This window comes from Dermacentor andersoni, chromosome 2 (assembly GCF_023375885.2).
Source record: "Dermacentor andersoni chromosome 2, qqDerAnde1_hic_scaffold, whole genome shotgun sequence".
Classification (NCBI taxonomy): domain Eukaryota; kingdom Metazoa; phylum Arthropoda; class Arachnida; order Ixodida; family Ixodidae; genus Dermacentor; species Dermacentor andersoni.
In genome coordinates, this window is record NC_092815.1 from 49,952,638 (window position 1) to 49,969,718 (window position 17,081).

A 17,081-nucleotide genomic window follows, 5' to 3' on the forward strand; every position below is an offset into this window, starting at 1 on the left:
TCATCCTCTGTCCAGGCGCCACAAAGGAGGCTCCTACAGTGCTTCTTTAGCCGCAGCAGCTACCCATTGCTTTCCAGGGGTTTACAAGGGCTTTGTCACCCGAGCGCAATACGGAAACAGGATTTGACGCCGAGGTGCCCGGCAACCGCACCTACACACGCCGCGACAGAGCGTTATAAATTAGATTTCTAAGTCCGCTCGCCACCGCTGGTGCGAAGTGCCTTTGAGGTTATAGCCAGTTCCTCCTGTTTTTTTTTCTTGTGTTTTTTTTTCATTTTTTGGTATTGAGGAGCCTGCAAGTCGTTCAGCGAAATTTTTTTTGCGCATGGGTTCACACGGCCAGGAAGAACATAATCCTATTTTCTGACCCTGATTATGTGGGTATTTTCCACTGTACCCTTCATTTTTGCGTCTATAACATCGCTGAGTGATTTCAGATAGCCCACTTCGCGTTGTCTGTGAAAAGTAGTATTTTCCTCCTTCCCATTAATGCCGTCCCAAAACTATAAGCGCATTATCTTAAAGCACACAAAACTGCACTTAACTGTCCAGAGAACAAGCGCCTTTATTCAACACAATGTTGATACGCGCTATTCGAAGAAGATGATGTGTTCAGTTAGATTTAATGGGCCGTAGCCATAAGCAACCTCTGGCGGATCTGAGGACCCCGACGTGCCTTGCTTCATGCTGGCTTCTATGTTGACCAGTGATTGCTACCCCTTGTAAATACAACGTGAAAATAGTTTATCTGATCTGCTTCCACGTAACATTTTTTTTTTGTGTGTGGTGTACTGGGCATTTCCGATGACAGAGCTTCGCAGCGGACGCCACATCGAATCTATCACCATGCCGCCAGTTGATGACACGTCGCCGGCAGCTACGTCTACCACCACCACCCAGTTGATCGCCCTCTCAGAGACCCGCGGTCCCGGGACCTTGTAATGGGCAAACAGCGTTGACGTGGATGAGTGGCTCACCTTGTACGAGCGCGTCAGCAAATAGAATAGCTGGGATCCAACTATTATGCTGGCCAACGTCATATTCTATTTATTTATTTATAAATACTGCGATCTTAAACAAGATCTTAGCAGCATGGTACACGAGTAAGTTTACAAAACAAAATAAATAAAAAAATGGGGAACTGCACTAAAAAAATTCTTCACACAAGCGCTTCACACAAGCGCAAAAAACAGGCGCCAGCGCCAGAACAGGCGCTTCAAGGTTACTTCAGCGATCTTTCCCAATCATACAGTCAAACAGTGCCATCACTAACGATCTCAGCAAATGCAAAAAAAAAAAAATTTTTTATTAATGATATGTCTCGAAAAGTGATAATGAGACCTGTGTTACAGTTTTATCGGCCAGATTATTCCAATCTACTATAGTTGTAGGAAAAAATGAAGATTTTAAGCAGTTGACAAGTGTTGTAAATGGAGTTACAACTAGTGAGTGTCGCTGTCTGGTAGCGTAACCTATTGTATAGGTGATAATGTGAGACGTGTCGATATTGTAGTGACCATTTATTAGTTGGAAAAAGAATTTTTTACCTAGGCCTCCTGCTCCTGCCTTTGCCGCACTCCTCGCTTTGCAGGGGCCAGGCAGTCACTCTCCGACTTCTGCAAACAAGCACTTACCCGAGCCCCGCGGCGCTACACACAATGTACCCCGAACGGTTCCCAAGCCCAGACTGCGTTCTGTGTGGTGATTATGCGGACTTCGAACATGTCCTGTGGGGCTGCGCCTCTGCCGGTCCTCCTTTCACCCAAGAGGAGATGATGAAGCTAATTAGGGCCCAGGATCAGACCTCTCAAATCCTGGCAGTCCAGAGGGCTCGCGAGAGGGCCGTCAGGTTTCACCTGATGGTCCCCGAGTGGGCCTAGCCAGGTGACGTTGAGTTTGCTTACGTCTATAGTGGACCAAATAAAGTTGTTTCACTCACTCACTCACCTAGGCGGAACCCCTCGCGACTGGTTTCGGACCCACGAGGACGATATCCCCTGCTGGGACACTTTCAAGCAGCAGCCCCGCGACCTTTTCGGCAACCCGTTTGGTCCACAGCTTGCCGCCAATAAACAACTGGCAGTATGTGCCCAGACGTCCACCCACTGAGCCTTACTTGTACATACAGGACGGGCTGGCCTTATGTGTGCGACCTGACCAGAGATATCCGAGGCTGACAAGGTCGCCCGCATTTTGAATGGTATTGCAGACGACGTGTTCAATCTGCTCTTCTTCACCAACGTGACCACCGTTGAGAGTATAATCAAAAAGTGCTGTCGCCTAGAGCAAGCGAAATGCCGGCGCATCTCGCCTCAGTTCGAGCGTCTACCGATGCCACCGCAACTTCGTCCTGCGAGGCAATTCCTCGTTAACCATCCACATCAGACAACGTGACGGGCATCGTCCCCCGACAACTCGAGGCTGCCTATCCAGCTTCGTATAAACCCACGGTATGCCACGGTATCCGACACCTTGATGCCAGCTGTTTCCTTGGTCCAGGTTGTTGTTCGCCAGGGATTTGCGTACCTTAGCCTCCTCTCTACTATGTGCGCCATGAACACTCTTGACGGCCCCCTAGCCTCCGCGGACAGGCCTTGTAGCGGACCGTACGCCGTTCATGGTTCCAGAAATCCGTCAGAATGGAGAACAGCCGACGATAAGCCTATCTGTTTCAGCTGCAGCCGTCCTGGACCCATTGCTCGCTATTGCCGCATCCAGTGGCCCTCTCAGGCCAATAGCCCATTTCCCACTTCAATGTAAAAAAAACCGCGTATCGCCTAACATTGTGGACCCCGTCGATAGAGCGGCAACTAACCCATACGCCGTTACCTTCCGTGACCGAGTTGGACAAATGTACGAAGAAAATATTGGCTTGACTAGGAGCGTTACAGAAACTGAGCTATGGCGTTCGAGTGGCTCGTTGATGCCTTTAATCGGGCAAATGCCAGTGGGCAGCATATACTCCAGTATGTGACACCTAATGGCCGAGTATATGTGTGATGTACAGCACTAAGCCCAACAATAACTCCTTCTCTTCTTAATCTTCGCAGGTGACGGCAGCTGAAGGACTCCAAAGCCAGAAATGCAGTGGGGCGCCTTGGTTTTATTCCTCGGCGCGGTTGCGTCGCATCTTGCTGATGGGTAAGCACTACGATAAACTTGACGAGGAGCTCCGCCACGCATCCAACAAACAAGCTCATTACTACTGTATTACTTGACGCTTGTGATTATTGAATGGAATGTGGCACCCATCATACGTGAAGCGCAATGAAGGCTTTTTCGGTGAAGTACCTAAACATTGTTGGGCTCACTGAATGTAATGTATGCTCACCCGTTTCATAATGCAGAAGTAACAACCTGGAGGAGTCGACACTCGTTTCACAGTAAGCTGTGTCACGAAGAGGAAATAGGCACTGTGTAACTCCATAGCTCATTTGATGCTCAGAGGCAACGATGGCGCTTCTGTGTTCGGGAGCGCGATTATCCCTTCTGTTTCTGTAGGAACAGTAAGAAATAGAGAGTGTCATTATTTTAGCGTTCGTTCGTTTCTACGTGCCTTTGTGTGGGCAGGCAGAGAGGGGGGTGCGTTAACATAACACTTTTCTCCGAAGCCCTAATGTTGAGTACATTGGTGTTAAATCAGGAGAAACCATCATTGGCATTACACTTTTTACGAAGACGTACCCATCAGCAAAGTAACTTCATTTAATTTCTTGTTGAAGTAAGCACCCCGCGCCGTATTATGCAGATATGTGTGAACATTGCTTGGCAATGGGAACTGCATTTTGTTAAAGAAATGACAGTGAAGTGGATGTAGAATCACGCACTATGTCGATAAATAAGTGACAGGGCTAGCATAACTGAGTCATTCGTTTTGAAAAGGCTATATTTTCAAACGTATTACACGTACACACACAAAACATATATGAAGAGAACCACAAACTCACCAAGTTTATACACCCTCTATAAATGTTCAATACGTGCCCCTTTGGTGACACGACACACGTCCAGACGATAATCGAGCTCATTCCATACATTTTGTAGCATAGTCCTGTCAATTGTCTGCACTGCAGAACTAATGCGTTCTTTGAGCTCAACTAAGGATTGCAGTAGTGAAGGTACGTAAACAAGGTCCTTAACGTTCCTCTTTCCTCTGTTTACAATTTTTGAATGAGCCGAATTGTAACTAAGTATTGGGTTTTTTCGAGCGACGTCGGTATTGCCAGCAAAATTGATCATTTAATACAACATGCAGATCCAGAAACTGCAAGCGACCCTCACTTGGCATCTTAGATGTGAATTCGAGATTTTCACCACAAGTCGCAAACATGTGAAGGGCATAATTTTTTGCTCTAACCCCCCCTCCCTCCTTATATGTGGCACGTTTTTTTTAGCAAAACAAAGTAATCATCAACGTGTCTAAATATATTTGCAAGCATAGCAGTGTCGAGAGATGATGCAATACGCTTGTCAGTATAGGCTAAACATATATCGCTTAAGAACGGTGCATTACAACAACCAATGCAAATGCCTTCTTTTTGCACCACTGATCGCCACTGAAGATCGCCACTGAAGATGAAAGATAAAAAAGCAGAAACACAGTAACACAATGTCTCGACAGAAAAACAGAAGGATTGGTCCAGACTCAACTATCAAATATACATCCAAAACTGACCTTAATAATTGAAGAAAATACCTATTATGTGTCAATGTAATGCCGATAGTTACTAAATCTGTTTTGTACGTGTCACCTGCTTTTAATTAGCTGAATGAACCGCTTTCTTTCTTTTTCTTTTTCTTTCATTCTCTCTCTCTCTCTCTCTCTTTCCTTAAACAGCGGCTACATCTTCACGGCGCCTAAAATATTGCGTAGCGAAACGGACGCCCTGTTTCGACTAACGCTCACCGACGTCAAAGAAGATGGCAAGGTCACCGTCCGGCTCCTCAAGTACAATAACGACAGCGTCGTCCTGGCGGAACAAGAGTACGACATCAAGAACGGTGCGCTCGATTACCCTTTCCATCACAGTGCTATGCCATGCTTGTCTTATTCTTGCTAGTGCAGTCTCTTATACTTTCCTCATGGGGGTTCACGTCTATAAAAACTACAGTCTCGCAGAAAAGAAAAAGGACGTTCCAAGTGTTTCGCATCAATGCGTGTACAAGGTAATTTGTAACAAGAAAGCCTATTTGTTTCATCTGCCGTAATTACGGTCGTAGTTTTTTGACAGGCACTGCAGTCCCTCAACATCGAGCCACTTTTGTCGCTTTATAATATTGAATTTCTAAAGTTTCTGCATGTCGCCGTAAACTCCGTTTCTGTATTTTGCGATTGCAGTCATGTCCATACTTGCTAAAGAAAGTTGTACTCACAGTTTTTATCCTATGAACCTGATGCTCTCCTTTTTTTATCTCACACTGACTCGTTCAAAAATATTTTCTCTTTCCTTTTTTTCCCGCGCACTCTAGAACATTGTAATTCCGCGTCTTGTACTCCTTCGTTCCTTGTCATTAAATAAGTTTTTATTAAACATAGGACAGTACAATTCAAACATGTCATTGACTTTACCTGCATTTTTTTTTAATGTGATCGCTTGCTTATATTAACTAAGCTTCACTTATTTTTTTGTATTTGCCTTCTTTATGCTAAGTCACGGTCCTCTACTTCTTTCTCACTCCTGTTATAGCCCTATAACAGGGCTGCAGAATGAATGAATGAATGAATGAATAAATAAATAAATAAATAAATAAATAAATAAATAAATAAATACAACCAAAAACAGCTCATCCCCGTACTCCCACTCCACCTCTCTCCAGCGGAAGTTATACGCGCTTGATTTTAAATTTATATCATTTAAAGGCAACCTATTCGAAGCCATAACATTACCACATGTATTCTTTTAGTGTTCTGGCACTGTTTGCTTTCAGTGGTATCTTTTCAATTGTTTATTCTTTTTATTATCTCCTGCAACTTTCACCCACTATAACTTGAATTTCCATCGGCGCTCGCCTCATCAAAACTATCGCTTCATGCCCAGAAATTTTGGACGTTGCCCATCCAACCATTTCTCAAACTTCACCACAATGCACTAGCGCATCATTTTTAAAAATGATATTTCAAGACGCCACCAGAATTCAACAACGTTTAGTTGGCCACATCGACAGAGTACGCCCTTCTAATAACATGCGTATTTACAGCACTTATTCTTAACTTTCCTGCTGTGTTGTGGCAGCGTTTTAATCCTGACCAAAATTCTGCTCTAACATAGCAAAGGCGTTATGGCAAAGTGTCGCAAATACACATGTTAATAAAAAGGCGTGCATTTTCGACGTTGCTAACTGAAATTTCTTGAACTTTGCCCAGCCACATCAAATTTATTTTTCTTGAAAATGTTGCCCATTGACTTAACTACGCTGGTGCAATACCGTGGAGTTTGACGGATAGCCGAAGAGGTAATGTCCAAAATTCGTGGATCTGTACTGACACTGGTATTTGAGCCTGTGATTTCAGATTTCGCGCAAATGAAAATTTTCCTCAGTATGACGTATTCAGCAGTTTATTGTACCGCACCTTTCCTGTAATCTCTCGTTACGTTCTCCGTGAAATGTAAGCCAACTTGACTGGATTTACCATTCTCTTACACTAATAAAGGTTATGACTCGGTTGGAACGTTAGTTAAGCCTACATTTATTATATGTGTCCTTTTCTACAGGCTGCATATTGCACCAGATTCATTGAGAGAGAGAAAGCTATATTATGTACATACTGTCTAAAACGACACAGACATCGCTTCTTCGTTTGTTTTACAAAGTGGACTACGGTTAAACGAAACTCGTTTAAACAAAAAGACCGGATACACGGGACTAAAGTGCCAAATTTGGTTGGCCACCCATAGGAGCAATGTTATGAAACTTCCTTTAAATGATACGCTTCTTTTTGTGAACACCCCTTAAACCCCTAGACCCATAACATTTAGGCTCATAATTGCAGCTACCTCATCGGCCGTCGTAGGTCATATGACACAAGCGTAGGTGTACAAACAGGTCAAATGGTGATGCCAAATAGTCAATGAAATCTAATCCATCAGATAGTTGCGCTGTCGCGGCATTGGTGGCAGCTTTGCGGCGTTCATGTTGCCTAGATTTCGCCTTCTTTCTGCGTCTAGATGGCGATAGCCAAAAAGCGAGATTGTATGCACAAATACCGTGTGAGAAAGAAGCTCTGATATTAAAATAAGAATACAACAATGTCTTTTTATTTTCTCGCCGCAGTGAGATTAAAACACTCGACGCTTTTGAAACAATATGGTTTTTCCTGATTTTTGCGTCCTTCGCGTCAGCGATATTTCTGATAAACGGAAATCTGCTTTCGGTCTCTTCGGGTTCTCTTTAAGCGGAGTATATCGCATAATACGATGCTTTGCCCGGATATGTCTGTGGCACAGAGCACATTTGCGCTCCAGACTGAAGCGATGTTGCGTTTTCGGAAAGGCCAGGATCTCGTTTCATTGCTTTTCTTTTTGTTTTCTTTCATTCTGTCTTAGCGTTGAGCAAGAAGTGTTTGTCAGGCGTGTGTGTTTGCGACGGCAATATAGTGTGTCATCGAGACAAGCGGCAAATAAGAGACGTCCTTGTGATCCTTGTGCCTCGAATTACGAGAATTCCTCCGAGAACGTGAGAGAACCATCGGTTTTCAGTTGGGAGAGTTAGCTATAGATTTACCAGGCCGCATGCGCCTGTTCACGTTCGCTTTGCAGAGCAGAAGTCACTGTGCGAGGTACGCTGTAACAATCAGTTGCGTGTGTTACAAGAAGGTTCAAGAGATGGCGCCACGTGACATAACGAAAGAGCGTGTATTGCGAGTAGTGTGTGTGGTCTAATTACGTTGAACTAACAAACAAATGTCTGTCTGAACCAAAATTATCGGGATATAAGCCCACTCGCGCGCACGAAAGAAGGCAAGCAAACAATAAATGCGAAGACAACGCTCAGAAAACGGCGGACTGGCGGAATTCTTTGTGTCACGCACTGCCTCGGTCCTCACAAGTTCGCTTTGCTCCGCTTCCTGATTACCGAGAAGCTTCCTCTGAAGTGGCTCTACTTTGCGGAACGCAGCGATGAACTCGAGTGCCGTCTTTGTGTGATTCTCCAGCGTTTACTCCAAACAGCCCCTCCGTGCCTTGTTTTTTTTTTTCTTTTTTTTCTGTGTTGTTTTTTTCTTCGGAGTACTCAAAATGCTGCTTGCTTGGCACCTATTACGCCTCTTCGGTCCACTACAAACGCGGAGATGATAGGATTAATGCGTACCATGTCTTTCCTTTCTGTGTTTAATTTTCTTTTTTTTTTTCAATTTATGGACGAGCTATAATCGCCTTTGTTGTCAGGTGTCGGATTTTGGTACTCCTCTTCCCCCTCCCCCAACCCCCTGCCTTTAAAACCTACCTTTATTTAAAGAAATAATACAACAGCAAATAAAGAAGGCTGGCTGGATAAGCACTGAGCGTGTAAGAAGTGTTTGATAAAAGCGCGGTCTGCTTTTTCCTTGACGAAGTCGGTTCTGGTGCTACGTCGTTTTGCGGAATAACTAGAAGGTTTCGGGAACTTTTACACAAGATGGCTTTGGACAGACTCCCGAGAATTGCTTCACTGCGCAGACCGTCGTCACCAATAACTCGTCAACAACAGAACGCAAAACGTCTTGTACTTGATTGATCAATGTGAAATGAAGCAGTTTGAGTTCTACACCACTATAGAAAAAGTAATGTAACTGCTTTCTTCTTAAAATGGAAAGAAAAAGGCCACGTACTACTTTCTTGCACGCGACAAGTACTTAGCACGCCACGAATAATCAACTCGCATTCCTGTTCCGTTAACAGTAACTGTTTGTTTGAAAATTTATTACTCTTTATCTTTCACATTTGCGCCCCCAGTATAACATGGTTGCCGCTTAGGTCTCAATTACACTATCTTAGTATTGTCTAAAAAAAATACATTAGCGCTGCAGACTAAAAGCGGAGGTGGCTTCAAAAACAGGACCCAACGCAATCGTCAACCGTGCCTAAAAGTGCTTACATCACCAAGATACTCCAACTACCGTATTTTTCGAATTACAGGCCGCGGCATATCTACTGGAGCAGACTACAGCTCAGTATCTTTTGGGTTTCAATATCGCTAGCTATAAGGTTGGAGAGAACCTGGACTTTCAAAATTCGTTCTTTCTTTCATTCTACCCTACAGGAAAGAAAATTTCCCTATTGTGTGGTACGTATGATGCGCAGAAGAAATGGAGCAGGACGACGAATATTTTTTGCTGGCCTCAATTTCCTGCTGTGGGCTGTAGTGCGGAAATTACGGTATAATATATCCGTTTCTCCTCTAAATCATGTCGACGTACAGGTCTGCGGAAAGAACACGGACGCCGCTTTGCACATTCCGGAGGAAAAATTGGACACCTCGAGCGCCCACGTTTGCGGGCACTCTCTGCTTCCCGCACGGAGACCGAAGCAGGAATCGCCTTGTCCTCAAAGCACTACGGGCTTTCCCCAGCTTGCTACTCTGGTCCAACTGTGTGCTGGGCCCTTTGTCTTCTCCCTTAATTTATCATGCCAAACATCTGCGACGCTGATGCTGTATTAGAGAGTATTCTTTCTTCTTCTTTTCTTTTCTTTTTACGCGTACTTTACTAAACAAACGTGTTTTGAAAAAGCAGCAGCGGCTCCTGTACCCTCCACACCTGTGCGCATCGCGGAATTTTTCATTTGTAGTATCTTAGGGAATGCTTAATGCCGCAAGTTACTGGTTAACGCGACATCCTAAACAACGAAATGTCGTGCAGAAGATCCGGTAAACTTGAAGACGAATAACCGGATAGAAACGAGACTTTGTCACACAATATCTTACGTATACGACGACTCTACATGTTGCAACCCGTACAGCGAGCCGACACTTTCTCCCATGCGACCTCGCCTACATCTCAATTACGCCACAGAAGCTTGCCCCGAAATATATCAAGCGCCTGAACTACGGCAGCAGTTTTAATAAACGATGATCCTACTCCGAAGCAAGAGAGTAAACTTACGTATGGTTCAGGACGGAAAGAGAGAGACAGGGAAGGGATGGGCTTTCGGAGGTACAAGGCTGGCGTGGGCGATATTTCACCTACTGCATAAACTATGGCTGGCGCAAGGAAGCCCGTCTCTTTATTATCTTTAGATGTTGTAGGTTTCTTTTTAGGAGATTTAATCTGGCTCGTCGGAACACCCATATATTCGCCGAGGCACTGAGGGCTTAGTGCTCGTTTTAGCCAGCCTTTGTAAGAGATTAAAAATACATTCCCCAGTAATGGAAAAAAAAACTCTGAAAAAGGCTTACTGCTGGTGCGCACAGCAATATGCAAATAAATTTTATAATGAGTAAGAGGGTGCTTTTATGACATGCTCCTTTTTGTGTAGTCACGTCTCTTCTCTTTCTTTCTTTCTTGTTGACTGGCTCGTCTGAAGTTTGGCATTCATTAGGTTCGGAAGCATTATGTTAAGAAGTGTTAGTATGTCAGAAATTATTTTATTGGGTACTCACCTTACTTATCCTTTCTTTTCTTTTTTCACAAAACGCTGTTGTTATTGCCGACTGCTTAAGCGCATTTTGGTGAATCTATTAGTGTCAGCGTCAGCAGAACGTCCACATTAATCCATCTCTTTCTGGTAGCTCGTTTGATGCACGGTACACCTGCTTTTATTCACGCCGCTATGAAGCGAGGCTTCAGGAAGTATTCACTATGCAAGCATTAATCTCTCAGGATTCTCTGGTGACCGGACGTTCCGCCGGCATGGCAAAAAAAGCAAAAGCTTAGTAGTCGGCACTTATAGAAAGATAGAACAAAGACGTGAATATTTCTTAAGCTTGTCATACACGCTGCGATGGACGCTATGTACTAGTTTTTTTTTTCTTTAGGTACTCAATAATGTTCGAAAATATTGTCTTTTTACAGCTGATAACACATACAAAATTACAGGCTGTTTTCGCTGTCATCTATATCTATTCCAGGCATGCACGTGGTAACAGATATTTCACAATTCTTAGTTATTGCTGTTTATTCCTTATAGGAAGTGTGCATAAATATAGGTACGTGCGCATCCACCACATTAATGCAATAAATCATTTAGAAACATTACACAATGAGCAATAAAACTGACCAACACAGTCCACAACCTCACCAGAAACGTTCTGTCGGTGGCACTGTCCCACCAAAAGACAAACTTTGGTTGCGAGAAAAATATCGACGATTTATTGGCCAACAGTTCGAACAACAATATGTCGCCCTAAAGAAACATGGTGGGTGCAACTCGAAGCGGCAGCTGATCGCATTGATCCAATTGCACTTTTTTGTCGCTAAGGCCCTCTACAATCGCAAAGCATTAGAGCGACACTAAAGGCAAATATTAAGTCAAGCTAAAATGATAGATTAGTGCTCGGGAAAACCTAAGGAGTCAATATTATCGTGGCCAGAGCCTTTGTAACTGAGAAATTGAGGTAAATGCAAGGTACCAATAGAGACTCCCCCGGGACATTCAAGTACTAGCCGGTGACGAAGACACTCCTTATTATGTTTCTTTCACTAGTACTCTAACACTCCTAATATAAAGATAATTGTATTGCATTATAAGACGAAAGAAAATGCTACTTGTACAATTCTATTTCAATAAAGAAAGCTGATTGAATTTACTCTTGACAACGACGCGGGCGGTCTTGAGGTTTTGTTTTCTCCTGTCTGCGTCGCCCGTCCTCTCGCGTATCCATAGTTTCGTTATCGCACGGTGCTGCACTAGTTTTGCTGGTTCGCGAAACTCGTACAGACTGCAAGTGGAAGAGAATACCGCGTCCATGTGACGTCGCGAGATTCCCGAATGGTCCACGCCACTCCAAATAGAGCAGCTGTGGCTGCGAATCGGAGCCTTGGTCTTGGCCCGGTTTCTCAGTGGTGTTCTGCGCAAAAAAATAAATAAATAAATAAATAAATAAAAGATGGTAGCGCCGTCTGTCGGGCACCGTTTTACTCACCGACGGGAGTAAAGGGCGGCGATGGCGTATGCGACATCACCACTCGCCGATCGGGGGAAGGATATTTGAATTGCGCTAAAGGCAGGCGGACCCTTCAGACGGAATTTTACCCTTAAACTAAATCTATTCTTGACACAAAACAAGCACTGCGAGGTTTCTGTAATTGTATTTGAACAATCCAAGTCGACTTAGTACTTGCGTTTAGAGTCCCTCTTATGACGCAAGTGATTGAATGACAGACGTCCTCGCTGGTCACGGGGTGATGCGTGAGGCAATAGGGTAGATGCGGCTTCACCGGGGATAGACGTAGGATTCGCTAGTAGCACCAATGCGCTGTACAATATATAGACACGCCTGCCGCATGTTCTCGACGCACAATTCAGAATTTTCTCATGTTAGAAGCTGTTGTAGAGAATCCGGTTAAATGCACGCGGTGTTCCCTATTTCAATCGCTTCGCGAGCTCGTCAGCGAAAGGTAATGAGCAGCCAGAAGTCGCGCGAGCTGACATGCTGCGCCGATTTTGCTTGTCTCTGTATTGAAACAGAGCAACAGAACCGGTAGATTACTTCATAGCACAGGTTCGAACAGGTGCATTGCAAAGAGGAAAGAAGAAAGGGAAAACGAAGGAATTCAACGACAGGAAAGCCCGGCTAAACTTATCGCCAGCACACTGTCGATTGTTCTTGTAGCTGCAACCAGTCACAGCCAGCAACATCTCTTTTTGTTTCTAACAGCGTATGTTGACCAATATGATGGCTAATGTGTTGGCAAGTATGTTGGTAAATTCGAAAAAGGTTAAGCAGTGTGAGCAGGCACTTGTGGAAGTCATCCGCGCATTCTTTGATTGGCCTTTGCCACCTCTGGTTGGCTTTGGCTGGTTTTTGTGACTGCGGTGAGGTGGCATTTCTGTGCGCTTTAATGATGTATTAAAAAGAAAAAAAGACGAAGGCAATATGCTTGCAGCCGTAGCAAGCTGATGCAATAGCATTTTCGGTTTGTCGCAGAGCGGCAACGTCAACGAATAAACGGAAATAATGCTCAGAAATAACTGTTAGTCTCAACGGCGAGTGCTGCTTGCACTGTCAACCATTACTTATGATAAGGTGAATACACTATTAGAACATGGAATTGCGACTTTTCGAGCGTTTTTAGGGAATGCTTCACACCGAAATTTCTTAAATGCATAACGTTAGTACCGGTACCTCACATTCCCAGGATGATCTTATTATGAAGCCCTAAAGGCCCAAACCTGTGTATTAATATACTCTTAAAACTAAGTAACCAGTACTTTCCAGGTATAGCTACGTCACTTACGTTCATGACTGTGATGTTTCACGGGAATTTTGAGCCGGTTTACTCACAGGCTATAGATGTCGCCTATAAGCCAAGGCACGCCGCAGCGACAGATTCGATATTTCCTGTCCCGCTGAATATCCGACACGTGAATTCCATTCCCGGAAAGTGCTCTCCTGCGTCGAGACCCTTTCACCGCGACGTGCCTGCTGCACGATTTTCTCCGTCTACATTATAGCTATACTACAGGGGAACACGGTAGTAGCCATATTGCACGTCAAAGAAGTATATACTGTTTTCACACTCAAGACACGCTCACCCACGACAACACCGTCTGAAACATGCTCCGCCAAATCTTGTTGTGTGCAGGTGAAAGTGCCTTTCTACCGTTCCGAGTGCCCGAGCATCTCGACAGTCAAGCAAAGATAGAAGTAAATGGAACTTTCGGAAGCTATGTCTTCGGCGACCGGAAGGAGATTGACTTCCAGAAGTCCAAAAACACTGTTCTTGTTCAGTCGGATAAGGCACTATACAAACCGGGGCAGAAAGGTAAGAGCAGTGTTTTTTCCCTATGTGCCTGCCTTTTTTGTTAATGTGTTTATTTTTACTTCTGACCATAGTGTCTTATATTAGGGCATTCGGCTTGGTTCCTATGCCTAGCTGCTGAGGAGAATGCTGCTGTCATTGTACAGATAGTAAAGCTTTCGTGTTCACGAAGTACGTTCTGATAAAGGCGCACATAATGCGGTGTGATGTTAAACGCTCATGCAGTTTTCTTATAAGCTGGTTGGGCTTGAAGTTGCGCTTCGGGATACACAGTTAAAGAGCTTCCGTATATATGCTAAATGGTGGCTGTACCTTCATCTTTACTATAAATGTATCCAAAAGAAAATTCTGCCGTTTTGGCGTACGATAGCTGAACTTTTGGTAGTTTAAAGCTGCTATGTATTTTGCGTTGTGGAACCTTCAATATTCAGTGCAGGAATTCGCGAGCACTAATATCCTGATTGCGTAGTTGTTCATGTTTGTGCAGTTTTTAGTCCACTCGAAGATGTGATCTCTTTTTTTTTTGAAATTTGGTGAGCGCATATTTCTAAGTATAATATTACAGACGCATCTATTACAGGGTGATGTGCAAACCGCGCGTGTGGAGCTTGATTAATTTCCAGCTGTCTTGGCGCGGGGAAAAAACAGTTACATAATCTAACGATGAAATTTGCCTTTCAGTTCAATTCCGTGTCCTGCCTATCAATAACGAGCTGAAGCCTGTCACGGATGTCAAGGTAAGCGCTAGAATATTATAATTCATGCACCCCTATATGGAACGCTTTCTTTTAGCTAGCGGTAGTAATTTCTTGTCTGTGGCACAATTCTTTAGGAAGGACTTTTTTTCCCTAAGTTAGCACTTTGGTAAAAACAGACAAAAAGGAAAACGTTCAATCGTGTATTCTGCTTTCTTTCTCCCTTTAGGCTACCATTTATGTCACGAGCCCCAGCGACGTTAGGATAGCTCAGTGGAACGATGTCTCTTTTGAAAAAGGTAAGCGGAGCTGATGTTGTTGAGATCCTGGTACACTTTAAGCTTTTTTGGGGAGTTGATGTGATGATAGCAGCATCAACACAATAGAAGGAAGAACATGCACACTAGAGAAAAGACGCATGTCATTTGATGATTCAGATTTCAACAACCAACAGCCAAAACCTTTGATGATGTTTATGAAGACGATACAAAATATCTGTGTCAAATAAGGCTACATCTTTGTGCACTGTTGGGGAACAGTGCTCTCCGCGTCATCAGTAGAAGTCTATGTGAATCATCCACGTTACTTTGCGCAATTCTTGTGATTCGACCCTTTCTTTCTGTGTGTGTGTTGCAGCAACAGTCAGAAAGTGCTTTCTTCCTTTCTTGGCGCTAAAGTTTCTGTCAGTATCATGATCGTCTCAATTATTATCGCGCAATACATTGTGAGTAGTATTAAAAGACAAAAGCGGTATTAAACAACAGCGACAGCAGCAAGAACAACACCAATAGCAACAAAAACAACTGAAAGCTATGTTTTCAGTTATGTAATATTGTGTCGTGCACTATTATTTATGCGTTTTTGTTCCCACCATTCTCTTGCTCTTATTTTTATCTTTCTTTCTATCTTTGTCAAAATATACCTTTCGCGTTTCGTGCGTTCTCGTTCAAGTCATCTTTGCTACGTGGTGCTAGTCCAAAACTCAATGCTGCTTAGAGACCATTACATACGTATCATATTTCTTCTTTACATAGGCATCGTTCAGCGAGATTTCCAGCTCACAGAAGAGCCTGAGTTGGGTCTGTGGCAGATCGTCGTCGAACTTCCCACACAAACTGTGAGACAGCACTTCGAAGTTAACGAATACGGTGAGTCCCAGTACATGTTGACCACTTACGTAACAGCCACAAACACATGCATGCCCTTTCCCGGCGATATTTAATTCATTTACCAACTACATATATATATATATATATATATATATATATATATATATATATAGTCATATCATAAGAAGCCAACAAACACTGACACCAGGTACAACATAGGGGAAATTACTTGTGCTTAATAAATGAAATAAAGAAACGATAAATTAATGGAAATGAATTTTCATCATGCCCCTCGCTTAACTCCCTTTCTTCTCGTTTATATATATATGTATATATATCTATAAGTGTGGGGAGGGGGGGGGGGGAGTGACAACAGTATTCGATCGTGCCCAGTCGACGCTCGATGAGCTTTTGTTGCGCGCTTCTACCCACCGTAAAGTGTTTCTTTTTCTTCTGTGTTTAACTGTTGCTCATTAGAGAGTGGTTAAAACGTAATCTACAATATTCAATTTTATTGCAGTGTTGCCAAAGTTCGAGGTCACCATAAAGCCGCCATCCTACGTTCTCGCTGATGCCAAGGAAATCACGTGGAAGATTTGCGCCCAGTGAGTCCGCTTATTATGTTCTTCCGTTTGAATTCTCAGTACCACAAGTTTAGAATGGATGCCGCGCTGTTACTATTATTTTTTTTTTGTCGTTCGAAGTAATATAAAGACGTGCATTTCTTATCAATTATACCGAAAGCGTACTCGTCCAGCACAGGTTCTTCTCTTTAGTGACACTGAGGGCGGGCTTAGATTATCATAGGAGCAGTGTGGTAAGACGTAATGGTTGATAAAACAGGAGGCTGCAGACACGTGATTTTGTCACTTAAAGTGACGCATCAATTATTCCACGGCAAAGTCGAATCGTCACTGCTTGACATTGCCGTTTACTGCATATACTTCCCAAGATATGGCCTACACTATTCTTCTTAACTTCTGAGCTGCGACCAAAAGCGACGTGCTAATTATTACATTATGTGTATTCTATGCATCTATTAGAGAGGCACGTTAGAACTTGGGGTGCGAGTTTTATTTTCGCGGGCACATAATATGACAGTCAAGCTGTTCACAGAGAGAGAGAGAGAGAGAGAGGCATATAAGAAAGTCCGGGATGTTAACCAGTCAATATTCCGGTTGGTTTCCCTACGCTGGGGGAAGGGAGAAGGGGAAGAGAAGGGGAGAGAGGGTGGATACAGAGACGTTAACGAACAGTACTCCAGAGTCAAAGGCGCTCGTACAAACCACAGGTTCTTAGAAAGCACAAAAGTGCCTTCACTGCTTTCTGAGCCGATGATCGGTGGGGACGGTAAGCTGTTCAGAGTTTCAGTTACAAGCT

The 17,081-nt window shown here is 43.7% G+C and overlaps 1 protein-coding gene across 8 annotated transcripts in view; it reads left to right on the plus strand.

Moving 5' to 3' along the window:
- LOC126542334 (pregnancy zone protein-like) overlaps positions 1–17,081 on the plus strand; it is a 164,244-nt gene that overhangs the window by 109,738 nt on the left and 37,425 nt on the right. For all 8 annotated transcript variants that reach the window (XM_050189364.3, XM_050189361.3, XM_050189363.3 and 5 more), the window contains exons 3-9: positions 3,051–3,141; positions 4,838–5,001; positions 13,721–13,900; positions 14,579–14,634; positions 14,822–14,891; positions 15,627–15,740; positions 16,222–16,306. In XM_050189364.3, coding sequence (XP_050045321.2) covers positions 3,083–3,141; positions 4,838–5,001; positions 13,721–13,900; positions 14,579–14,634; positions 14,822–14,891; positions 15,627–15,740; positions 16,222–16,306 — 728 coding nt within the window. In that variant the 5' untranslated portion in view covers positions 3,051–3,082. The remainder of the gene's footprint in view (positions 1–3,050; positions 3,142–4,837; positions 5,002–13,720; positions 13,901–14,578; positions 14,635–14,821; positions 14,892–15,626; positions 15,741–16,221; positions 16,307–17,081) is intronic.